Genomic DNA, 26,246 nt, shown 5'->3' on the forward strand with positions numbered 1-26,246 from the left:
TAAGAAATACCTAGAAGAAGCAAACTTCATATAAACATATGGTGGCTTATAGGTTACCAGGGATGGGCCTGCGGGCAGGGTGGGAAGAGGGAGTTATTGCTTAAAGGGTGAGAAGTTTCTGTAGGGGGTGATGAAAAAGTGTTCTAGTTTACTAGCTGCCGGAATGCAATATACCAGAAATGGAATGGCTTTTAAAAAGGGGAATTTAATAAATTGCTAGTTTACAGCTCTAAGGCCGAGAAAATGTCCCAATTATAGAAATGCCCAATCAAAGGCATCCAGGAAAAGATACCTTGGTTCAAGAAGGCCGATGAAGTTCAGAGTTTCTCTCTCAAGTGAGAAGGCACGTGGCAAACAGGGCTTCTCTCTCTCAGCTGGAAGAGCACATGATGAACGCAGCAGCATCTGCTAGCTTTCTCTCCTGACTTCATGTTTCATGAAGGTCGCTGGCTGGTGGACTCTCTGCTTCATAGTGCTGCAGCATTCTCTGCTCTCTCTGAATCTCCCACTTTCTTCAAAATGTTTCCTCTTTTATAGGATCCCAATAAACTAATCAAGACCCACCCGAATGGGTAGAGACACGTCTCCACCGAATCCAGCTTAACAACCATTCTTGATTGAGTCACATCTCCAGGGAGATGATCTAATTACAGATTCAAATATACAGTACTGAATAGGTATCAAAAGAAACGGCTGCCTTTACAAAATGGGAAATAGGATTAAAACATGGCTTTTCTAGGGTACATACATCTTTTCAAACTGGCACAGTAGGGGTAATGGACGTCAGTGATGGTAGCACAATATCGTGAATATAATCAATATCCCACTTGAATGTGGTTAAAATGGGAAATTTTATACGTATTTTTGTTGTTACAATAAAAAGTTTAAAAAGGAAAAAACATAGTGATGGTCAAATTTTTACTTAGGTGCAAAAATATTAATTTTATGTAGGTGTACTCATGGCTGCACACATTTTTTTTTAAAGAAAGATAATAAGCTACTGCAAAGTAATAAGGATGGTTCTTTTTCTTTCTTTTTTTTACTTTTCCCTTAATGAATTTTAGGCCTTTTTGACCAAAAAGAAGAATATATATATATATATGTAGTCTTTGTCTTCAGAGTCTCCGGTTTGGTGGAGGAGATAATAGACAACATAAGAGAGACAGTATAATGAGGAGACCTCCTTTAATTTAGTGGTCAGGGAAACCTTGGAGGAGATATCTGAGCAGAACTTTAAGAGGTGAGCATAGGCTGGGATGAAAAGATAACAGGATTTGTGATGTGGATGAGATAAGATGTACTGCAAAGGATCTAAAAATGCATTAGTAATCTTAAATCCACATTGAAACTAGCAAAGAGTAGAATTAGTGATGAAGAAAATAAAAATCAGATAAAACTTGAACCTGGTCTTAGGCTTCAAAATAAAGGTCTACAACACTGAAATGCTGAAGGAGAGGGTGACATAGAATACAGAGTATTAACAGGAAACATATAATTTGCTGATGCTTTTGAAGAAGAAACTGGAAACTAATGAGACAGAAGCTATAGGCAAAGATTTCATTAAAGAGACATTTCTAGAGCTATAAGCGGCTATACTGGCAGATTGAAAAGTCTAGCTTTAGTACTAATGAAATAAATCTCAATGAGCCTTTCTATCCATTGTCTTCCTTTCTTTTTCTCCATCATCTACTTACCTATCTATCTATCCATCCCCTCATCCACTCATCCATTTGTCTATCCATCTATCATTTATCTATATATATATGCATCAAAGAAAATATTTTAAGTAACAGGCAAATTGTGAAGGTTCTAAAAGGATTCTAGGTACCCAGGACTGATTTAAAAAAAAAAACAATGAAATAGTTTTTCTACAAATTGAAACAAAGGCTTCTTTAGCAGCATCGAATGCTAGAAAAACATAGATTATCATCTGCAGAGGCTGGGAGAAAAACATTGTGACTCCCGATGTCTAATATTTAACCTATTTGCTTGTAAAGACAAAAGAAAAGCATTAAATTCAGGCAGGAGATTGGAAAACAGTCTACCTTGTTTTCCAAAAAGTTCCTTGAAAAAATAAAAGCAACTCTCTCGGCGATGGTGTGAAAGAACTGAAGAATGGGGAAGTACTACATAAATGGACTGTGATTATGTTTAAAGAGTAGAAATAACTAATAAATTTAGCTTCTAATATCAAGAATTATTATTTAAAAAGAAGATAGAAAATTAATAATTTGATCAATTAAATTCAAAATCCCAGCTTAAATGAACAAAGACCTAAAATTTGCAATCGAGAAAGAGGAGGGAAGGTACACAAAATTGTTTTACCAAAACATATGTCTACTCATTTACTCAATCAGAGAAATGTAAAATGGAGGATTAAAATCAGGACATATAACTTCTAAAATGTTGGAAAACATAATAAAAGCTAGGAAAACGAGGCTCACATAACAAAAGAGGAAAGGAAAGAGAAAAAATTATAGAACAAGATGACAAGAGTTTAGAAATAGGACTGATTATACTATTATTAAAAATTAGTAGAAAGAGGATAAACACCATAATTTAAAAAATGATAACAATAGGGACTTCTGGTTCTAAAATAAAACTCAATCACATCTGTCTTTACAAGACCAGACAGAAACAGACCAAAATATTTTATGTGAAAATAGAAGACGTTAAGACACATCCAGGGGCGGGCCACGGTGGCTCAGCGGCAAGAACGCTTGCCTGCCATGCCAGAGGACCCGGGTTCGATTGCCGGTGCCTGCCCATGTAAAAAAAAAAAAAAAGACACATCCAGAAAATACCAGTGTAAAGAAAGCTAGAATCATGATGTCAATGTCAGATAAAGTCGAATCCAAGGCAAAGGACATTAAATGAGGCAAAGCAAATCATTAAATACTGCAAAGGGCCTGATTCACAATAAAGATTAGCCAAAGCTTGTGTATAATAGTGGATGAAGCACAGCATTTAAGTCCACTCCCTCTCAGATCATCACTAAATGGATAATAAATGAATAAAAGGTAACCACTAAAAAAAAAATCAAAGAGAAAGAGTGAAGAGATGGCAGCAGATAACAAATAGGCATATTTTTGGAAGAAGGGTGATTCGTGAAGGGCAATGGGCTTACAAGAGTGGAGAAAGCTGAAACCTAAGTGGCTGCAGATGGTGGGTCACCAATGAGGAGAACATGGACCATTGCCACAGAACCCCCCCCCCCAAAGCTCGGGAACTGGGGGGACCAAGACATAGTGGAGGTGAGAGGTGCAGACAAAAAGCAGAGTTGATTTCCTAGGTCCGTAGAAGGAGCAGTTAGATCCATAAAGTCCCCCGGCCCCCACCCACCAACCCTACAGCCTGCCACTGCCCCTTTATTAGCAGAGAAGGGAATTTATCTTTTGGACATACAGACCCCGTGAGGCACCGTCTCAGACTCAGGCATCTAGGTTTACCTCCTCAGGCTGACGATTGGAAGACCCTTGAGATTGAGAGTAGAATCTACCAAAGTACAGTTTATTAAAAGAAAAGCTGCCAAATCCCATTGAGATCAATATCGTCACATCTAATATGGAATTATAATTCAGTGAAGAAATAGGTCAAAAGAAAAAATTATCATCTCAACAGATCTTGAACAAAGCACTTAGTAAATTCAACATTCATTACTAATTAAGGAAAAAAATACTATAAGAAACCAGGGAGGCTGCATCTTTAACATGAAAAAGAACATACGTCTCAAGCCTATAGGCAATATCATATTGAAGGATGAAATAATATCAATAGCTCACATTTGTTGAGAACTCTGTGGCAGGCATGGTTGTTAAGTGCTTTCGCATGTATTATTTCATTTAAATCTCACCGCAATACCGTGAGGTAGGTACTACAAATAACTCTTTGCCAAAAGGAGGTCTGACCTTTGTCCCCAGCTCCTGGGATGTAACCCTTGGAATTTCCGGAATGACAGGACTGTCTGTGTTATTCATAACAGCTCCCGCAGCAACACCTGAGGATTTGTGCTCACAGGTGACTTGTGGTTGGCCCCTCAAACTGCATGTTATATCAGTCAGTCAATCAGTCATGCCTATGTAATGAAAACCCAATAAAACTTTGGTCCTGAAGCGCCCAGGCTGGCCTCATAATTGGTATGGATACAGATTGTCACACATCAACAGTGAGAGAGTGATACATGCTATGAAGACAATGGAGGCTTTTCGCTGGAACCTTCCTAGACTCTGCTCCATGAGTCTCTTTCTTTGGCAGTTCTAATTGGCAATGTTTCCCTGTGAGTGTAATAGCTATTAGTGCATTCGATGAGTCTTTCTAGTGAATTATTGAAACTGAGGATGGTTTTGAAGTTCAACGCTTGAACTTGCTGTTGGCATCAGAAGTGATGATGGTCTTGAATGGACTCTCCTCCTGTCATGGTTAGGTTCATGTGTCAACTTGGCCAAGTGGTGGTACCTGTTCGTCTGGTTGGGCAAGTGCTGGCCTGTCTGTTACGATGAGGACATTTCATAGAATTAAATCATGATCATGTCAGCTACACTCACAGATGATTCCGTTTGTAATCAGCCAAAGGGGAATGTCTTCTGCAATGAGTAATGCTTAATCTGGTCACTGGAAGCCTTTTAAGGAGGATTCAGAAGAGACAGGCCCTTTTTGTTTTGGCTGGAGAGCCTCTCCTGTGGAGTTCATCCAGACCCTCCATCAGAGTTGTCGGCTTCACAGCCTGCCCTGCAGATTTTGGACTCAGCATTCCCGCGGTCACGTGAGACACTTTTATAAATTTTATATTTGCTAGTGTTCCCTGTTGATTCTGTTCCTCTAGAGAACCCTAACTAATACCCACCCCCAACCTTGAGGTGGATTCAACTTCTTGCAATTGGAGTCAGAATTCTTGGGCAGACTCGGCATTCTGAAAGATTGTGCACTTACCTTCAGTTTGGCTCACTCTGAGTAGGACATTAAAGCACAGAGAAGCAGCCTGCTCAAGATGCCACTAGGATATCCTGGAGAAGCCAGGTTATAAAATCAAACATTTTAACTCCAGTGTCTGTGCTCAGAACCTCCAGGCTATAAGTCTCGTTAATGTTCAGTCAAGACAAAGGTGCCTGCTAACACAATTAATAATTAATATTGTTCTATAATTTATAGACAATTCAATTAAAACTTTAATAAATGGAGAGCTGGGAAATCTTAATATTAGGAAAACATAAGTTCTTCTCAAATTAATCTATAAATCAAGTATAATTCCAACCCAAATCCCCAAAGGATTTAAAAATTGAATTTGACATAATAATTATAAAGTTTCTTTTGGAGACAAAATTAATGAAAACAGCCAGTGCATTTTGTTAGAAGGAAGAGTAGTGGGTAGGAAATTACAATATCATATATTAGCATACGTTATAAAGCTGTAATAATGAAAATAGTGTGTTAATCTCAGGAATAGGAAAGTGACTTAGGAGAACACAGTACAAAATACAGAAATAATCACAATTATATAAAAAAAGTATGACAAAGGTGACATTTCAAAGCAGCTGTGAAATTATGGATTATTGGAAACTTCTTGGGGCAGTTAGCTAAGCATCTTTAAAAAAATGGAGTTAGGTTTCCTTTTTCACACCCTACACCAATATTAATTCAAGATGAATGAATCCAATTTTAAAAAGAAAACATCCAAAAAAATATATCAGTAACTATATATTCTTCATTTTTGGGAAGGTTTTATAACCGTAACACTAAAGGAAGAAAAGAAAGAAAAAGATTTTAGATGTGACCACATAGAAATGCTAAAGTTCTGTAAGTAAAAATAAAACACAAATCACTATAAAGGGAAAGAACATGCAAAAGACAACTGTAAAAAGAATTCTCCACATATGGACAAATATTTAGTATAGTTAATACATACAGCGCTTATAAATCACTAAGAAAAATACCCCAAAAGAAAACCAAGGAAAGGACATAAACAATTCGTGAAAGGAATATAAAATTGGCTAAATATTCAAACCCACTAGGTATCAAAGAAATACAAATTAAGCCCAATGGGATAGCACTTTTCACCCATCAAGAAATTAAAAAATTAATTATGAGAACTAATATCAATGCTATCCATAGTACCCAGAAATGTACACTGTCATACAATGCTAGTATTGTAAATAAGTGTAAATTTTATAGAAGGAAACTTCTAGAATTTATCCTACGAATATAAAAGAGTTGTAGAAAGATGGATGCTAGAAAGATGCTCAACACAGTATTATTTATTTAAAGTGGTGAAGTAATAGAACAGCTAATTGTACATTTATTGTGTTGATTAAATTATTATGACACAGCTATTCAAAGGACTAATTTGCTATGATGATACCATTTTAGAAAATGTTTAAGACATGGGGAAATGCTGATGTTATATTGGCAGGGAGTTAGAAAATGCAAGGTACATGTAATAACTGGTCTGCTGTGCATATGTGGGTACATGGGTACCAAAAAGAGGAGCAGTAGATCACCCTATGGTATTATGATTTACTCTACTTCTCCCAACCAAATATAGGAATACAACCACCTGCTGTGCTTGATGACTTCTTGAAAGATGCATAGAATAGTCTGTTCTTTGTTTGATATTCACAAAAACCCATCATCAGTTTGCCCCCAATGCATCTTATAAATTCTAAATAGGAACCTTCATTACAGAGCTTTAGTCTATTTCAGCCAGACAACTTATAACAGCAACTTCAAAGAGAAAATAAGGTGTAAATGCACTAACTATATTGGCTGATACATAAGAACATGGTAAGGGTGGGCCTCTGGGAAGGGAAACTGGAAGGCTAAGGGCTGGAAGGAAACTCATTTTTCATCGTATGTCCTTTTTGTACTCTTTGATGTTTTTTAGTCAAGTGTATCTTTTCCATATGAAGAGTGCAAAGGGGGAAAAAGGCAGGCTTTGGAGCTAGACATATTTAATTCTGAATTCTTGTTTGACCATTTAGTGTGTAGCCTCAGGCAAGTTATTTAACCTCAATTGAGCCTTAGTTTCCCTGTTAAAGTGGATAAAACAAAACTTACTCTGTAGGATTATGGTAAAGATTGTCAATGATACATGGAAATTTCCTAGTATGTTGGCTGATGCATAGTAGGTGCTTCTTAGCTGTAGTTATTATTACCCTTCTTGGGAATGTAGAGAGAATTGAAGCAGAATGTAATTATCCTGTTGGAACGAAGCCAGAATACCTGAATCTTGCAAAACATGCTGCTGAATGTTCAATCAAGATATGTAAGTACACACAGCCGCTGAGCATACCCAATGCTTTCCCCCAGGGTTCTGAAAGTAAAATGCATTTTGCCATGGCACATCTGCTCATTTTTTCAAAATTCTGCAACTAATTAACCAGGAGCCTCAACAGCAATCTCCGTGTGGATTAACTAAACATGTCAGCAAACTCGGGTCCTTTTCCGTTAAACACAGGCAATTTTTTCTACCTCCCCGCAAGGTGCTTGATGCTTGGGGAGCTGAGCATCAGACCAACTCTAACTTTTACTTAACCCTCTAAAAGGCATTTCTCATGCCTTTAATTAAAGAGTTGAACTATAGCACCATAGTTTATCAGTAACCCATAAATTTTGGAATCTGCTCGACATGGACTCTAACTCCATTTGCTCGCCACCTAACTGAGTAATCATGGATGAGCTATTCAAACTCTAAGCCTCAGTTTTCTCATCTGTTAAATGGGAGCCAATAATGGTGCCTTCATCATAGGATTACTTTAATGATTAATGTGAGGATCAATGAAAAATAAATGAGAAAACGTACTTTCCACCATGCCTGGTACTTGGTAAGGATTCAATAAAGCAAACAGAGATATATATGCTTTTGCATCAGGAGATCCAAAGGGAACAATGATGTTCTCATGAGGACAGTGAAGAGAAAGTCATCTATTGCATAAAAGTGCATGTAGCTGAGATCTCGTTAATGATTGGACAAAAATGTCTCAAAGAACATTCACATTATCCTCTATGCTAAGTTTAGAAATAATTTGCTATTAAATATCCCTAAAAGGAACATGCAAGGAAAACCGTTTAAAAGTATTATCCTATTATGGCAAAAATGTTTCAGTTGTTTCAAATTTAAAAAGTACAACATTGCTTCTTTAAGAAGAAAGCTTTAGAAATCCCCAAAGTCTGATTATTATTGTGATTATCAAGTAAGAGCTTATATATGTGAACATTTTGCAAGGATGGACTGTCATATAAATGTAGGTAATTATTATTTAGTTCTAAGCGCTTATATGAAAAATAATTTTCTGACTAGCAAGGAGGTCAAAGGAGAGATGTCAGAAGCCTTGTTTTATTGTACAAGAACTGTCATGGAGGATACATGGGTTTTTCCCTGATAGTACTGTGCTGGTTTGAAAGGATTTAGTACCCTAGAAAAGCCATGTTTTAATCCTAATCAAACTTGTGGGAGCAACGGTTTCTTTTAAGCCCTATTCAGTACTATAGGTTGAAAGCTTGATTAGGTTATCTCCATGGAGAGGTGACATGCCCAATTGTGGGTATTAACTTGATTGGAGGGAGATGTGACTCCACCTATTGTAGGTAGATCTTGGTTAGTTTACTAGAATCTTATAAAAGAGGAAACATTTTGGAAAGTTCCTTTTTGAGAATATGGAGAGAGACAAGAGCTATGAAGCAGAGCTCACACCACCAGAGACTTTGGAGATGGAAAAAGGAATACGTCCCCACGGGAGCTTCATGAAATAAGAAGCCAGGAAAAAGAGCTAGCAGACCTCCCCATGTGCCCTTCCAGCCGAGAGAGAAACCCTGAACGTCATCGGCCTTCTTGAACCAAGGATTTCTTTCCCTGGATGCCTTAGACTGGACGTTTCTATAGACTTTCTTTAATTGTCTTAGAACTGTAAACTTGCAACTTATTAAATTCCCCTTTTTAAAAGCCATTCTGTTTCTGTTATATTGTATTCTGGAAGCCAGCAAGCAAGAGCCAGTACTAAGAATCTTGAAATGGAAGAAGGCATTCACTATTTAATTATTATATCTTGAAATCAAATTTAAGATTAGCCATGGCTCCAAAGGTAGTTCCTTAATTTGTTTTGTTTTTACTCTACTTTCAAAGAATTTTTTGTCAAAAGTCCACTATTTCCCTTAATAAGTGTTCTAGTTTGCTAGTTGCCGGAATGCAATATTCCAGAAACAGAACAGTTTTTAAAAATGGGAATTTAACAAGCTTTTGTTTACAGTTTTAAGGCAAGATAATGTCCCAATTAAAACAAGTCTATAGAAATGTCCAATCTAAGGTATCCAGGAAAAGATACCTTGGTTCAAGAAGGCTGATGAAGTTCAGGGTTTCTCTCTCAAGTGAGAAGTCACATGGTGAACATAGTCACGGTTTCTCTCTCAGCTGGAAGGGCACATGGCGAACACAGCGTCATCTGCTAGCTTTCTCTCCTGGCTTCTTGTTTCATGAAGTTCCCCAGGTAGCATTTTCCTTCTTCATCTCCAAAGGTCGCTGGCTGGTAGAGTCTGCTTCTTGTGGCTACATCCTTCTCTGTTCTCAGAAATCTCTCTCATTCTCCAAAATATTTCCTCTTTTATAGGACTCCAGTAAACCAATCAAGACCCACCCAAATGGGTGAAGACACATCTCCCCTAATCCAGTTAACAACCACTCTTGATTGGGTTACATCTCCAGGGAGATGATCTAATTACAGATTCAAATATGCAGTATTGAATAAGGATTATTTTGCCTTTATGAAATGGGATTTTGATTAAAACATGGCTTTTCTAGGGCCCATACATCCTTTCAAACCAGCACAATAAATAACAGGTAATTTTAAAAATCTCAGGTCTCACTCCACTTCGTAGTTGTAAAAACTTGTTGAATTTCAAAAGCATAATCCCATTAGGAAACTATTTTAGTGTGGTGAAAAAACATGGAATTGAGTTGTGATCTCATCCCACCATTTAGAAATTGGGACACACTGATCACCTGGAGTCTGTTTCCACACTTATAAAGTGGGGAAAGTAATATATTTCTTTCAGGGCCTTTCTGAGGATTAAGTAAAATGTATATAAAGTGTTAGCTCAGTACTCCACTGATGAGACAACAAAGCTTTGCTCACCTGCCCTTGCCACTTGTTATCAGTGTCACTAAGTTTGGTTTTCATCATGAATTTATCACCCCCAATTTTAAGAATCTGAAGATTTCACCATTCTCTGTGATTACATATGTATCTGTTTTTTTGAAATATACAGATGTTTGCTTGTGTGTGCACCCACCCAAGATTTTGCATGTGTATTTTCAGAATACTTTTGTGCTAGAGCATAAAGGTAGATGGGTTGATCTGCTTTCCATGATGCAATAGCTATTGTACAGCTTCACCAACTATTTCATTCAACATTTTATTAACATCTGACTACTTTGTGCCGTGCACTGTTTTTGGTGCTAAGAACAAATTATCAACCTTAATTAAAGGGTTCATAATCCAGTCAAGGAGAAAACAGTTATAAAACAATGAGAAATGCTAGAAGTGAAAATGTATTCAAGACGCAATGAGCCTGGGGGTGTGGGGGTGGAGAGTGGCACTCAACTCTACCTCAGAGAGTGTGAGAGGGAGAAAATTTCCCACAGAGAAGATGTCAGGCTTGACCAAGCGAAGGGAGAGCATTCCAGAGAGAAGGAAGGGCGGATGCACAGACAAAGTATAAGAGGAAGCATGCGGCATTCTGAGGAAACTGACAGTTTGGAGTGGCAAGAATGAAAGTGGAGTGGGAGGCAGTGGGTGGGAAAAGAGGCTGAAGATTCAGATGGGGATCAAATAAGGAAGAGCCTTTCATGACATCCTTAGGAGTCTGACCTTCATTTGGCAGTTAATGAGTATCCATTGCAGAATCTATACAACACAACTGTAACATGATAAATTCATATTTGAGAGCTGGGGCCACAAACTCGAATGCCTATAGGGTCTATATAGATTATATAAATGAGTGAAGCCCATCGAGTTGGTTCTTGGGGAACTGGGAAGCAATGTACCGTACTCAATGAGACAGCTATTCCTCAGTTCCAGGAATTGCTGCTCTGCAGGTTTAAATGTGGATTTGGGGGAAAAAATTTTTTAAATGTGACTATTTCCATTCTTAAATGTTGGCATCTAATGATTTTAAAACAGCATGCGATACAAGAAATCATATTTACAGTGTGAATATGGCCCAACGACCTCAAAAAAATGCAACCCCTGGTGGCAGTGTGGTGGAGAGTGGAAGGAGCAGATAACTGAAAACAAGGAGATGTTTTGGGAAGCTTTTGTAATACAATAGGAATAATGAAGGTTTTACATTACCCTGTGCTTGGAGAGTGGGAATTAGATGTGTGTGAAATCCAGGGTAATTCTCAGGTTTGGGATTCAAATGGTTAAGGAAAGAAACTGGTACTTACCAAATGAGGGAATATGCGAAGGTAAGTGGGATGAGGGGCAGAGGGAAATATCAGTTGAGGTTTTCATGCTTAAATTTGAGGAGTACTTGAGCCATCCAGGACAATTTTAGAAGAGTATTGGGAAATCCAAGTCAAGAGGCCAGGAGAAAGGATTGATTTGAAGGGTTGGATTCGGGAGTCACAGCATGGAGGAGGAATTTGAAGCAGGAAGTACAGAAGAGCTCTTCTAGAAATAGAGTATGAGTGAAATACGAATCCTGGCAAATGTCAAAGCCTAATGGGCAGGCAAAGGAAGGAGATCCAGGCTGCAGAAACAGGATAAGAAAGGAAGAGAACCTAGAAAACATGTGACTTTCAGTTGTCCTCTGAAATCCATTTCCTCCTTCTATAGTACTAGATCCTCTTGTTTTAGCTTTGCACATGTCCATGCAGGGTAAGATTGCATTTCACAGCCTCTCTTCTAGATAAGTGTGGCCCATGTCTAAACCAAACAGATGTTAGCGGATGTAATGCATACCTGTTCCTTCATTCTGCTTCCTGAATAGCCACTTTGGACCATGGAGATAAGAAAACACTCCAGGGTTGGAGGAACAGCAGGATAGATGGATGGATTCAGATTCATCTTGAGAAATAGATCCACGATGCCAGCCAGCCCTGGACTACCTTTTCACACTGTTAAGTAAGAGACACACAGACATCTGCCCGGATGAAGCTGTGCCAATTTGGTTGAATCTATACCCTTTATTAATACATGATAATGAAGTAGAATCCAAGGGACAATTTATTTTCCAGAAGGCACAAATGGCCAGTGGTATCTGATGCTGCAGACAAGCCTAAGTTCTTGAAAAGTATTCTTCATGGTAGTCTTAGCAACAGATGCATCTAAGAGCACAAGTAAGTTAATGAGAAGAAAATCTGCGATGGGTTTATGTAGTATCTAGGTTTGGTTTTCCCTAGAAGCAGACACTGAGACAATGATTTGAATAATAGAAATACATTTGATCTTAGGAAACACCGGAGAGTGGGAAAGGAAGATAGAGACAGAAAGGAAGCCAAGATATCAAGCCATTTACCACTGTGGGTATCTGGAGCTCAATGCCACTGGGAAACTCTGAGAGACAATATGGAAGACACCCCAGAGTTGCTCCAACTGAAGAATGAGGAAGTTGGATTATTTATCTACGTTGTCTCTATCAGTTGAGAATTGTTTCCAGGGGTATTCAATTTCCAGCATTTTGACTTTCCCTCTATGGGGCAACTGTGCATCTGTTGAGTTAAGACCTGCAGTGTGAAAGGGAAAATGAATGCATAGGGATCTGCACAGAGTTTATACAACATGTGCTATAGGTGGATGTGAATTGGCAAATGGGTGGGTGGGAAATGGAAGAATTGGAAGGAACAAGGTCACCTGCTGAAGGTCAGGGAAAGAGTGGGGCTAGAACTTAAAGTGGGGTAGAAGGTTTGAAATGGCCATTGCAGGGAATGGGAATGGTTACCAGGCACACATAAAAATGCACTGAGAAACACTAGGGACTCCAGTAACTTGTGACTCATGATTCAAAAGTAGAATCAATACCACAGCAACACTTTTAAAATGTGAGGTATAAACCTGTGAAGGAAAGTGGAGCAAATGTTTCCCTTCTTAAGTTCTTGAGTTTCTAGTTTTGCTTTCAATCTCTGAAATACAGGTCTTTTACTGAGAGGTGTATAAGTATCTGCATCAGGACCACTACTTACAATTGTGCAATTTGTTTCCTGCTCAAGGATACTCAGCCAAGGCAACATTGGGAGTGAAATCTAGTGTCCATTAAGTTTACCAAGCTATCCCCCATGCAGCTGGGGTTTGAAAGGGGGTCCTTTGTCTGTTTTGCACAAGCCTGGAAGTGGCTCTGGATTTCCTACAAAGAATGCTATTCACTGGGGTTTGAGCCATGTGTGGCTCTCCAAAAGTGGGTTTCCAAGCCTCTGTGTCCAATGGAGTTGTGTGGACACATGGTTATCTTATGGCACTCCTCCCAAACTTGTACTTCTCAAGAAAGGTCTTCTGCCTATTAGTATCAGAGAGAAAAGAGAAGCTATATTTCCGTTTGTTTATTGCTCTAAAGCATCTGTTACTCTGGCTATGTGTTGCAGGGAAACTTGGTATCTCATATTCATAAACGTGCTGCTTTGGGTTTAATTGTGCAGCTAAACTTGAGCTATAAAGTAGAATCTGTGACTGTCTAGAGAGGTTTTTGGTGGAGAAGCAAATGAACCCCCAAGGCTACTTTGCTTAGAAGATAATCTGTATGCTAACTGCACCCCCTGTAAGTGATGTACACTTAAGCACTCTGTCTTGGGGTGTGAGGCACCTGGCCTCCGTGCATGAGACAGAAGAGAAAGGCTGATTTCTGATGATCTAACCCTTGAAGAGAGGCTGAGGGAGCTGGGATAGGCCAGAGATGGTATATTGCAATCTCTAACTCCCATGACCCAAGGGGTTGAGCTGGCTGCGGTGTGCCAGAGCTTCCTTTTGGCATTTTACTCCAAGACTTCATTTCTTCCTGATGCATCGCCATGAGGTCAGAGCTCTAGGGAAGGGTAGAGGAGAATGGCTGGTAAAAATCTATGACAAAATAAAATCCACAGGGTCATACAGTGGTGCCTCTGTAGCAGGGAGCGATGTTTAAGGGCAAGAGCCCCAAGTTTGAATGTTCTGTAATTCCTGGATGTTTTCTCTATTGGTTTGGTGTTGGGGATTCTCCTATATTTGTGGCTTAGGAGAACAAAGATGGAGATGGCTCTCCTCTTTGCCCAAGTTGCCTCTCTCAGAACCTGAAAGAGGTAAAAATGGTGAGGGGAATGGTCCATCCTATAAGAGTAAAATGCACAATGGGTTGAGGACTGAAGGTCTATTCACAGTGATGGTCAAGGTAGATGTCTGGACAGGATCAGATCCTACCTAACTTTCCCCAGGGGATAAAATCAACAGTAGGCCCCATTGTCTCCATTTTTTGGATGGAAAAACTGAAACATAAGTTATCCGAGGTTACCCAGCTTCAAGGTAGCAATGCAGGAGGTTGCATGCAGTTCTGTTTGACCCCAGAATTTATGGTTGCCACAGAGTCTGCACTGGAGCATTGTGCTGGTTTGAAGCTGTTATTTAGCCCAGAAAAGGCCATGTTCTTTTTTTTTCATGGGCAGGCACTGGGAATTTAACCCAGGTCTCCAGCATGGCAGGTGGAAATTCTGCCATGAGCCACTATTGCACCGCCGGCCATGTTCTTTTAATCCATTCCTCTGGGTACAGACCTAAGGTGGGTAGGTCCTTTTGATTAGGTTATTTTAATTGAGATGTGACTCACCCCATTCAGGTGGGTCTTAATTCTCTGACTGGAGCCCTTTAAAAGAGATGAATTAATGGCCCAGACACAGCAAGAGAGCACCCACAGGACACACAGAGAAAAAGCCCTGGAAAAGCAAGCAAGCACTCACAGAACCTCAAAGAGGAAGCTACCGAAACCAGAGAGCTGAAAACAATGAATCCCAGGAGAGAAGGACTAGTGTGTGCCTTTCAGTGTGACAGAGGTGTCCCAGATGCCAGCAGCCTGTCTTCAGAGTCCAGGTATCATCCTGCTTGTGCCTTAATTGAGACATCTTTGTGGACTTAGAACTGTAAATTTTAAGTTAATAAATCCCCACTGTAGGGCAGGCCACAGTGGCTCAGCAAGAAGAGTTCTCACCTGCTGTGCTAGAGACCCAGGTTCAATTCCCAGTGCCTGCCCATGCAAAAAAAATAATAATAATAAATCCCCATTGTAAAAGCCAATTCATATCTGGTATATTGCATTCTGGCAGCTTTAGTAAACCCAAACTAGCCAGATTCTCCAAGACCCATTCCTGAGGTTGTAGGAGGAGATATGGGATGTAGAGTTCCTTCCATTGAGGAGGCCTGTGCCCAAGGGCCATAGGAGCTCCAGGAAACTCTTGCATCTTCTTGGGACACTACTGAGGATGAAACTTGATTTCCCTTTCATCTTGGTTGGAATCTCAGCTCAGCCTCTCACTACTTAGGCAAGTTACTTAACTTCTCTGTTTTCCAATTTCCTTATTTTTAAAACTGAGATGATAACATTAATGCTTCATAAGGCTGTTGCAAGAATTAAATGAGGCAATATATGTGCAGCCCTTAGAATGTCCCCTGATGCATAATAAGCACTCAATAAATGTTAGACGTCACACTTAACATCTGTAAGGTGAAATTTGGGTAAAGCATAGCCTGTGCTTTACTTTTTGATCTTGTGTTTCTCTTTCTTCCTCTATCTCTGTGACTTGCCTAGAAATGGAGCCCTAATCCCATCTGGGGCAGATCCTACCTGTTCTCATTTCTCGAGGAGGTTTGGAAGTCACTCCTTTCTGACTTTCTTTACTAGGCCCAAATGAGGTTGAAGCAGGTCAAAATCTTCTCTGCTGGGTGCCCCAACTTTTCCTGCAGCTTGGTCCTAAAATCAGGTTTTAGAGTTTCTAGGTAGCTGAAGAAAGTTTGACTCTGACCTTGGGTTTGAGCTGCATTCTTCAATCTAGCTTGACTAGGAATACAAGCAGAAATTGTATTTTCATTTCCATCTGATTTAGCTTAGAATGAGAAAGTGATGTGATTAATTGCTAACCACAAACCTTAATGGAAGAGAAGTATACATTTCAACATCATCTAATATATTATCCTTAAGCCAAAAAAAAAAAAGTATCAGTTTAGTGGTTATTTCAGTTACCACCAGTGACTTCCAAGGTAGCTCACTTCATTTTTTTTTTGACAGTGCTAATTGTGATTCCATAGACTTTCTATCCATCATACACAGCACAGACCATGCTTGCTTCCATGAATCAACTTTTCAAATGCTTGTGAGAATGCTCTTATCCTGGCAAAATAGCTTCTGTTTCTTCTACACTTGCTCATTGGACCCATTTCTTTCTGTTTTCTTACCTCTCTGGTCTGTCCAAGTTGCATGGCTCTCAAAAAGTGGTGCACCCTCAGATTCCGTAGCTGGACAGACTACTGTGCTGCACAGCAGCTGCTTGACACAGCTAGGCTGGCGGACTCTCTTGAGCATCTTTAGTTCCATTACTTTCATCTTGTGACTCTCACGGTAGGAGGCAAAAATAGCCAGTGTGTTCAGAAGTTGGTGTCTGTTTGCAGTTCCACAAGTACTATAAAGTGATCTGAATCTGCCCCTAAAGGGGGCAGATGAATAGGAGAAATGTTTCTATGGTCTGTGAATCTCAATGCAGTTAAGTTCGCTTTCTTCCTCCTTGACCCCCAAGACGCTCCTTGGAAATCCCACCTGCTAATGTTTTTAAAAGTGAAGTCAGAAATACACATTTTCATGTGAAATTTCTCATTGTACAATGTGGTCAAGTGTTTTTAACATCAACCATCACAAACATTACATTACAAAAATGTATCTCTTGATACAGCTGACACTGGCTGTCAGTATGCAATCTCTGTGCTCAGGCCACTTGCATTTTCTTCCTTCTTTTACCAAATGCTTATTGTACCTATTACATAGTAGGCACTTGAGAAGAAACTGGGAGAAGAGAGGTGCGCAAGGGAACCACACTGTTTGCCCTTTCCAATCCTGTAGATGATTAAATTAAGCTAGGGCACAAAGTTCTTAGATGCTCTGAAGGGATCCTCTCCAGATAATCAATGTCACTGGAAGACTTTATGTCTTCATTTTGGAGAGAAGTTAGGATTCTTTCATGGAGGTTGCCGGTTCCTATATTGACCCCTTTGCTCCTATTCCCTCAGTGTCTTACTAGCCCTCTTTTATCTCCACTTGGTTTGTTTTGACTTCTCCATGGAGTCAAAGCTTTCTATGACTCTAAGTGGCCAGAGGTGCTTTCTGGTGCGTCACTGGAGCATGGAACGGGCTTGTGGCTGTGGGGAGAAAGGAAAACAGAGGAAGGAGGAAGAGAGAGAGCCACAGGCAGGACCCAAGAGCAACCCTTGGAGCTCATGTTGTTCACGTGGCTTCTACCACATCTCCTCTTGACAGCGCCTCGTCTACACCACCACGGCTTAGTATTCACTTCAGTTCCCCCTGCATCAAGGGACAGGGAAACCAGTATTTCCTGTTAATACCAGGAAATGTTCTAGAGCATTCAGAAGTTCTCACTTAGTCCTCCAATAGCCCTATGAGGCAGGTGCTATTATGATTCCTATTTTGTAAATGAGGAATGTGAATTTAGACAGGGTAAGTTCTTTACCAAGACTAGTAGGATGCAGAGCCAGATTTGCACTGAGGTATGGCACACGGTTAACAGTGACAGAAACTCAGCTCAAATGAGCTCAAACACAAGGGAATCTTATTGCCACACCTAGTGATTAATCTTGTTTCAGGCCTATCTGGATCCAGGGGCACAAACAGGGTCTCTCTCTTTCCATAACTTAACTCTGCTATTCTCAATATGTTGGTTTGCTTTGCAGACAGCTCCTTCCATGTGAATGGCAAAGAAGTCTATTGGAAACTGGGACCTACATGATCCTCACAGTTTGAGATCCCTGTGGAATAGAAACTTATTTCTACCAGAGTCCATATATCAAATCTTAGGGAAGTTTTGGTTGACCAAATTTGATCACATGCATCTCCGAACAAATCATGGTGGCCAAGGAGCATGAAGTTCCCTGATTGGCCAACCCAGGTCATGTGCCCATCTCTGGAAGGGGTGGCTTTTATACACTCCTCAACCAGGAGGCCATGGCACAAAAGAAATTTTCTGAAGGGAAGATTAGGATTATGGTACTAGGCAAAGAGAGGAATAGAGGCTGGGAGAGTATAACCAAGAGATGTTGTTTAAACTTTACAACCTCAAAACTTTTTCTGTACATTTGAAAGAAGACTTATCAAGATGGCAGACTTCACAAAGTTTAGTCTTTCCTCATACCATTTGATGACACTTTAATGCCTAAGTTAGCAGAATTTCCTGAACCAGACCCAGAGGCTGGAGTCCATGCTTTATTGAGTTTGTGAAGCTGTGGAGGCCACTTGTTCTCTTTCATGCTGATTTGCCCAGCCGATGGTTGACAATCATGGTGTCCCTGCCAAGCTCAGCATATGGATCTCTCTTTGGGGTGCATGGCCATGGAAAATTCCCATGCCTTGGTGGCAGAAGGAGAAAGTGACCGTATCTTCCCTTCTGGGAGCCCGGGGAAATATTTCAGACACAAACATACTTGGAGGAAGAATTTGGCAGTGGAATTGCAACCTCCAGATTAATTTACACTCCAGTAGCCCCCAGAGAGGCTGACAGTCTGATGGATGGCAATGCCTGCTGGGTGTGCAACCGTACTAATGCTGCCACGAACTCAGCTCATTTGCTCTGAGCTCTTTCTTCTTCCCTCGCCACACTTCAGACACAGTTAATCTCACGTAAAATGGGGCCAGCTTACTAGGGCTGCATGCATTCAATGCCAGGTCCCTGGGGTAGTTTCTCAACTGGGCTCTGTTTCCCCCACTACCCATCTGCACTTGCCCTCATCCTTCCAAGGACATGACAAGTAGGACACATGGCAGAATGTTTTCCACAAGAGGAGCTCAATTACCTTCCCCTACCGGAACTCAATAGGATCAGAAAATAGGAGAACTCCCCAGACATCAGCAGTCCCACCTTGCAGGGTATTAAGGTATGTCAGGAGTCTCCTGAGACAGTCTACAGGACATTGAAAGTCTGGCTGGATTCCATTGGAAGCCAAAGAAAGAGAACCAGTCAAACTGGTTATTTGCTTTGGAAACAGAGCCTGAGTTTGGGACTGTAGAGCCAAACTGTGTTGGTGATAAAAGCATTGACATTGAGTGTGTAGCCAGAGGCCAAGAAGTCTGTTTCCATAGATGGTACTGGTGCTGACTCTGGGACTGGGGCTCAGCTTGTGAAAACAGAGTACAAGGTAGTCTACTGAATTTTTCACTTTTATCCCCATAAGACTGTCTCAGGTAGGACTTTGGGCAAATGCCAGGAGACTATAATGTCACTGCAGTAATATTGTCCCCTTTCCCTTACTTTTCTGACTTCAACTCCAACCATTTCCCCCCTTTTCCATTCCGCTCCAGCCTCACTGGCTGTTTTGCAGTCATACATGACAGAAACGCTCCCACCCAAGGGTTTTGAATTTACTATTGCTTCTGTCTAGAACATTCTTCCTTCAGATATCCACACATTTCCTTCCTCACCTTCTTCAGGTCTGTGCTTAAATGTTACCTCATAAGGAGGACTTCCCAGGTCACCCTATCTAAAATCACACCCCCCTTTACATAATTTATCATCATTTCCTGTTTAACTTTTCTCTGAGCATTTACCACCTTCTAGCAGACCACTGTACAATTTATTTATTTCTTTTGTTGTTTATTATCTGCCTCCAACTTTCCCCTTGGAATGTAAACTCTATGAAAACAGGGATTTTGTCCATTTTTTTTTTTTTTTTGCCTGTGATTCTCTGGTGCTTAGAGTGCTTGTTACGTAGTAGATGCTCTCTAAATATTGAATGAATGAATCGATGAATGGATGGATGGAAAGATGAATGAATGAAATGCGGAGATCATTTGGTCAAGGGCTAGCATCTCTCTTTCTCATGGTTTACTTTCTCAACCCACTCACTCTCAATTCATTGCAACCAAACTCTTGCCCCCACCATTTCATTTTCTTAGCAGAGACATCAATTATTCTGTCTAAGAGAGTCCCATCTTATTAGGTCCTCTGGTGCATTTGACATTGTCCACCCTTCCTTCTTGAATGTCTTTCCTGCATTGATAACCAAGGCTCCATTTTATTGGTTCTCCTTTCACATTTGTTCTCCATCTTCCCACTGGAACTTTCTTTTCCAACTTTATGAATGTTGGAATTCCCCCAGGTCCTAGTTGTAACCTTCCCTTCCTGTGCTGCTAGTATTCATCTCTATTGAACATCATTGCCAGTAACTCTGTCATTTCCTAAACCTCCTTTACTTTTGCCCTCTTTCTTGCATTCTTTTGCTCTGTGTATGGCTCCACCAACACCTCATTTACCCAAGCCAGAAACAAGAGGCATCCCAGACTCCCAGAATTCCCTCAATCTATTCAGTGAATTCCTGTCAATTTTATTTTCTAAGCATTTTTCAATATGCCGCTTTCACCCATTCCTACTTCCTCAACTTTAGTTTAGCACTTCATCCGTTACAGGAAGCAGCACTGATTGTCTCCTAAATGGCCTTCTGGTCACCCATCCTCCATGCTGTTACTCAGTGTTGCCTTTCTAAAATGTAAATAGGATCATATCACGCTTTGCCTTAATATCCTTCAGTGGTTTCCCGTGACCCACTGGGTCTGCCACAGGGTCAGATGATTTTGGCTGGTCTGGGCCCAGCATTAACTAACACTGAATCATAGATTGAGAAGTTTAATTCCTCTCCAAATTTCTCCTGCTTAGTCAAGGACAAAGTCTCAGTTTCTTGCTAGCATCTCACTAACACCTCTCTCACATGTGTTAATCTTCATTTTTAATAGAGAGCAAGGCTCAGGTTCTCAGCCTCCAGCAGGCAACAAGTCTAATCAGAATTGAATAACATCATTTTGTTTTTGCTGTATTTATTTCTATGACAAATGATACCAATTTTCTATTTACTGCACTGATGAAACATTTAGTTTCTAAAAAATTTAGACCAAACAGGCAGAAAAAAACCTACACGTAAATGATATGAAAAAAATCATGAAGGGAATACATGAATGACAGAAGATTAAGAAATCCTAACTTATATAATAAATTCTAAATGTCCTCACACAGCACCCCCAGCCCTTTTGCAATCTGGTACTTGCTGAGATCTCTTAGGCACTTGCCTTCACGCACCCTTCACTTTGGAAATTCAGCAGTGTTTGTGGTTCCCCCAAGAACTTTATACCATTTCATGCATTTCTGCACAGAATGCTTTTCCCAGCATTGTCTTCTGGGTAAACTCCTGCTCATCATTCCAAAGGCAGCATCAGCCTCACCTCCTCTGAGAAGCCACTTGCTAGCTCTCTATGCAAGAAAAGTTCCTCCCTCAGTTCTGCCACCTCTGTACCTTGTAGCTACCTTGTGGTTGCATCAACTACACAATGCTGTTGTTATGTTTAGACAAGCATCCTGAGGACACAGAGTGCTTTATTCCTCCTCACATCAGCAGTGCCCAGCACCCTGTCAGCAATGACTTCAGACCCTCCAATGCCATCTACAATGCAATTCTGACCCTAACTACCCCGTGTCAGACCAGACTCCATAGATTGAAGGGCAATCCTCCACAAGCCTGCCCTCACTCGGAAACCAGGTTCTGAGTTCAGGGACCCAGGCTGCCTGCACATTTGAGCAACTGGACACAAATTCGGGGTTTCCTGCCACCCATTCAGGTTTGAGAATTTCCTAGAACTCACAGAACGTAGGAAAGCAGTGCACTTACAATTATGGCTTTATCATAACAAAACAAGGACACAAATCAGAAGAAGGCAAAAGAAGAGACAAATAAAGCAACACTAAAGCTTCTGCTTGCTTTCCATGTGGAGTCAGAACGCATCACCCTCCTGGCACTGCCATGTCTATTATCAGTTATGGAAGCTCCTTGAGCTTCAGGTGTCCAGAATTTTTATTGGGATCTTATTACATAGGCATGATTTATGGAATCAATGACTACATGGCTGAACTCAATCTCCAGCCTCCAGCCCTCTTCTTCCCAGAGGTCAGGCTGATAGGAGTGGTTCACTCCTATCATCTTGTTAGTATAAGCTATTCAGGGGCCCTCTGTAAATGACAAAAGACACTTCTATCAGGGGAACTTCCAAAGATTTAGAGTACCTCTCAGGAACCACTGACAAAGACCAACCAAAACTACAGTGCCTGACATATCAATGCTAAATAAATGTTGGTTGAATGAAACACTATCTAGAGGACAGTCTGTAGGAGGCAGACTATTCTAGGGTCGGGGATGGTCTGGGATGAAATCCAAGCTGATACTGGCTTGCAGCCTCCTCTGGGTAAATCTTGGTCCTAAGAGTCTCTTGGGTTTTCAGATCCTGTCTTCTATCCAGGAGAGACTCTTCCAGGTCGGCACAAAGGGAAGGCAAGCTCCTCTATCTATACTTTGTGTCACCTGGCTAACCAGGTGTGTTAGAAGAAACCTCCATTTCCCATGTGGAGGGATTTCAGCTACAAAAACATGCATGTCTCTCTCCCCAACCCTCAGTTACTCTTCACATTGACTTAACTGTAAGTTCAGAGAGAAGAAATAACCAAACATGCTGTGCTAAGTTCTCCTTCCCCCGGTTCTTTTCTAAGAGTCAGCTAAGCTCAAAACAAGGTATTCAGTATTCCCTGTTCCTTCATATTATAAATGTAGAGGGACAGGCTCTGTGGGGAATTCCAGCAGTTGTCTGCTATGCTGGTGCCTGGGTGGATTAATCTAATTCAGCAGGAGGATGAGCAGGGTCTTTTAACTCAAAAGGATCCTCCTGAATTAAATTAATCCCAGCTCTAGAATACCAGCCCCTTTAATAGGATATAATTTGTGTGAAGGCCCACCTACTATCCGAGAAAATATAGAACCAAAGTCACAGTCTCCAACCACCTGCATCAGTAATAGAGCTGACACTTTGATCTCCATTTGTCTGACTCTTGACTCTTATTTCTCATTGGTTCTGAGGTTGGGAGGAGAGGAACAGATGTACTAGTATCCATTGCCTTCCTGCCATCTCCAATTTTCACCAGGGTGTAAAGTTTTGGATGTCTATGGTAGCCAGAAATCAATGAATGAAGCTCAGATAGAGGACCGGGGCTTGAGTTGTCCCCAGGGGAATCTGTAATCAGGACCCAATTGGGGGTGCTGTTGGAAAGACAAGTGTTCTACAGAAGCTGCATTTTACTCCCCCAAACACACCTAAATACTCCACTGAAAGCTCTAGGGTCCCAGCCCCTTTAAAAGGATATAATTTGGGGGTGCAAGGGTAGTTCAGTGGTAGAATTCTCACCTGCCATGTGGAGAGCCAGGTTTAATTCCCAGCCCATGCTCTTCCTAAACAAAAAACAAACAAAGAAAGCAAACAAATGAAAAAGCAACCAAATAAAAATTCAAAAAATGGTGCTGCAATAAGGGGATACTCACATGGAAAAAGAATGAAATGTGACCCCTGCCATACAGCATACCAAAAAAACAGGATATAATTCATGGGAAGGTCCACCCGTTGTCCAAGAAATTGCAGACTGAGCGCTGCAAGGCAACACGGGCATTTATTTGGGGGTCTTAGAGTTGTAATTCAGGAGCACGGATTCAGATAGCATCCCAAACTGTGTCCCGTCTTGGGGCTTCCAAGCAAGGGTTTTTAAAGAAGAGCATCACGTAAGTTGCTTATGAAGAATTATGATTGGCGGATCATTGGGGTTTTCCAAATGTCCTTCAAGTTAGTTTCCTGATTTCTTTATCTTTATCTGGTTCGTGGAATCCAGAGGTCTCAGAAACATTGTTGCTTTTTGCATACCTTGGCAGTTCTCGAGATCTGGCTGAGATATGCATAAGAGTAACGTCCTGAATGGCCTCCTGACGCCATTTTAAATCTCTTAGCCATAGTGACTCCATTTCGTTTTATTTCTTTTCTCACTTGGCCCTGCCATTCTGCGTTCGTCTTTCCTAGTTTCCCCTCCAACCTCCGGTGACCACTTCATCCTTCCCATCTTTGACTTCTTGAGTAGACAGCCGAGGGCTAGCACAGCCTCCCTTCTACTTACCGCTGCCTGAGCCAGCATGTGCTCCTTCATCTCCCTGTTAGATGAAGTTTAGCAATGATAAAAATACTGACCTTCAAGGTCAGTGCCCAGCATGGTTTCCGGCACATGGTATGTGCTCAGCCAATGTTCTGTTACACTGTCCCACTGGGTGCATTTCTGTAGCTTCAACCCTCAGCACACTTTCCTGTTCCTGGTTTAGAACTGACCCTCAGATGCCAACACCTAATAGCTACAGGACAGAGTCCTGCTCATAGCATCACACCAGCCCTGTGGAGCTGCACAGGCTGATCTAGACCACTTTACCTCCACACAGGATAGAAGGATGGAAGGGTTCTTGGGGTTTAAATCCTGGCCAGTCCCATCTGAGGATCCTGGGGACTCAGAACACTCACCCTGGACCAAAACTGTTTTTCTTTCTCTTGACCGAGCTGCCAGCCTACCTCCTTGTGCCCACCCCAACTTCACCCTTCCTCATCCTGACTACCTTGGAACTAGTCTTGCAGCTGTACGATTGCAGAGAAAAACAACTCGTACTACAAGGGACCAAACAAGAAAGGAAATTACTGTAAATATCAATCTCGCCCCTGACCTCTCTCTTCTCTCTCTCCCTCTTTTACCCTGACCTTTACGCTATCTAGGTGCCTCAGAGGTTCCTAGCTAGGCAGTTCCTTACCCTCCCCTCTTCTCTCCCACCCCTTATAGAGTCCACAGATTTTCTGCAACCTGATTACTGCAAAGGAAAACATTCTGAGTCAAGTGGTCCTATCTGCAACCTCAGTTAATTCCTTACCTATCCCAGTGATCACCCCCGACCTTATGATTTTCCAGGGCTTTTCTTCCAACCCACACCCAGTTCTGAAAAATCTGGCCATCTTTTGTCTTGATGGAGTTGGGTTCTGCTCTCTCTCTTCTGCTATCGTAGCCCCTGAATAAAGTCATCCTTGCCTGTTTAACATTGCCCAGTGCAGTTTTTTCTTTAACACCCCCTTTGGTACTAGTGGCTTAGGGATATAGGATCCAGAAATCTGAAGAGGACCAACAAGATTTGACTTTGGTTCAGCTGGTGCAGCTTCCCACAGGCTGGAGGTACACCAGGTCCCAGCAATTGTCCTGATGGTGACAGGTCCCAGCCCTACCAGATGCCTCTGCCAGTTCTCGGCAATAATGTCCACAAAGAATAATGCCTTTTTTCCAGACAGCATATGGCCTCAGCAGTGTTTGGCATTCAAGGGGCACAGAAAAGCAGCCATACGGACCTGAACCACGCTGGTTAAGTCAGGTCACTCAGGAAAGTATGGATTGGGGAATTCAAATGATCATTGCTGTGAACCATGTTTGATGACAGCGGAATACTGGCCCCATTGGAAGAGGCCAATTGGAAGGTTTTTTTGTTGCAGTTGCCCAGGAACCAACTCCTGGCAATTATGAGAACTTGGAGATGGGATGTGGGGGTTGAATATTCACCTTCTGGATTTTCCACTTATTGAAAGTTGAGGGAGCAGTTTTCTAACTTGGGTCATGGTCTCAGAGAGGGTAGATTGCTTTCAAAACTGTACACAGTAACTCCCTTTCCTGTATTCCCTTTGGTGGTGCCTTCCTACACTGACTCTGAACTTGGTCATGTGACTCACTTTCACCACAGACCATAATAAATGTGATACACATAGACCCTCCCAAAGCTCTTATACATTGTCCCTTTGTTGCGCTTAGAATTCTGTGGCCACCATGTGTACATGCCCAGGTTACCCTGCTGGAGGAGGGGAGACAATGTGGACAGAGGCCCCAATCATCACAGCCCTCCTGGACCAAGATGTAGTACACTAGTCAGCCTCAGTCAACCCACCAGATGCATGAGTAAGTCCAACCACGCCCAGACCAGCCTGGCCCAGCCCAGCAGAATTGCCCAGGTGAGCTCAGGCCAAATTGCTAACCTGTGGAGTTGCTAAGCTTAATAAATGGCTGTTGTTTTAAGCCACTAAAATTCGAGGTTGTTTGTTACACAGCAAGAGCAAGCTGACACATATGGATTTTGTGTTGTCAGATATTGTTGAGTAGA

General features: G+C 41.3%; 2 protein-coding genes across 2 annotated transcripts in view; one reads left to right on the forward strand and one right to left on the reverse strand.

Annotated features, from left to right (window-relative positions):
* The window catches only part of LOC143667378 (uncharacterized), a 183,188-nt gene that overhangs the window by 116,153 nt on the left and 40,789 nt on the right, over positions 1 to 26,246 (forward strand). Inside the window, exon 5 of the mRNA XM_077141561.1 lies at positions 25,901 to 26,097. Coding sequence (XP_076997676.1) covers positions 25,901 to 26,014 — 114 coding nt within the window. The 3' untranslated portion in view covers positions 26,015 to 26,097. The remainder of the gene's footprint in view (positions 1 to 25,900; positions 26,098 to 26,246) is intronic.
* The window catches only part of HS3ST2 (heparan sulfate-glucosamine 3-sulfotransferase 2), a 110,288-nt gene that overhangs the window by 25,972 nt on the left and 58,070 nt on the right, over positions 1 to 26,246 (reverse strand). The window lies entirely within an intron of this gene.

This window comes from Tamandua tetradactyla, chromosome 23 (assembly GCF_023851605.1).
Source record: "Tamandua tetradactyla isolate mTamTet1 chromosome 23, mTamTet1.pri, whole genome shotgun sequence".
NCBI classification, from domain to species: Eukaryota; Metazoa; Chordata; class Mammalia; order Pilosa; family Myrmecophagidae; genus Tamandua; species Tamandua tetradactyla.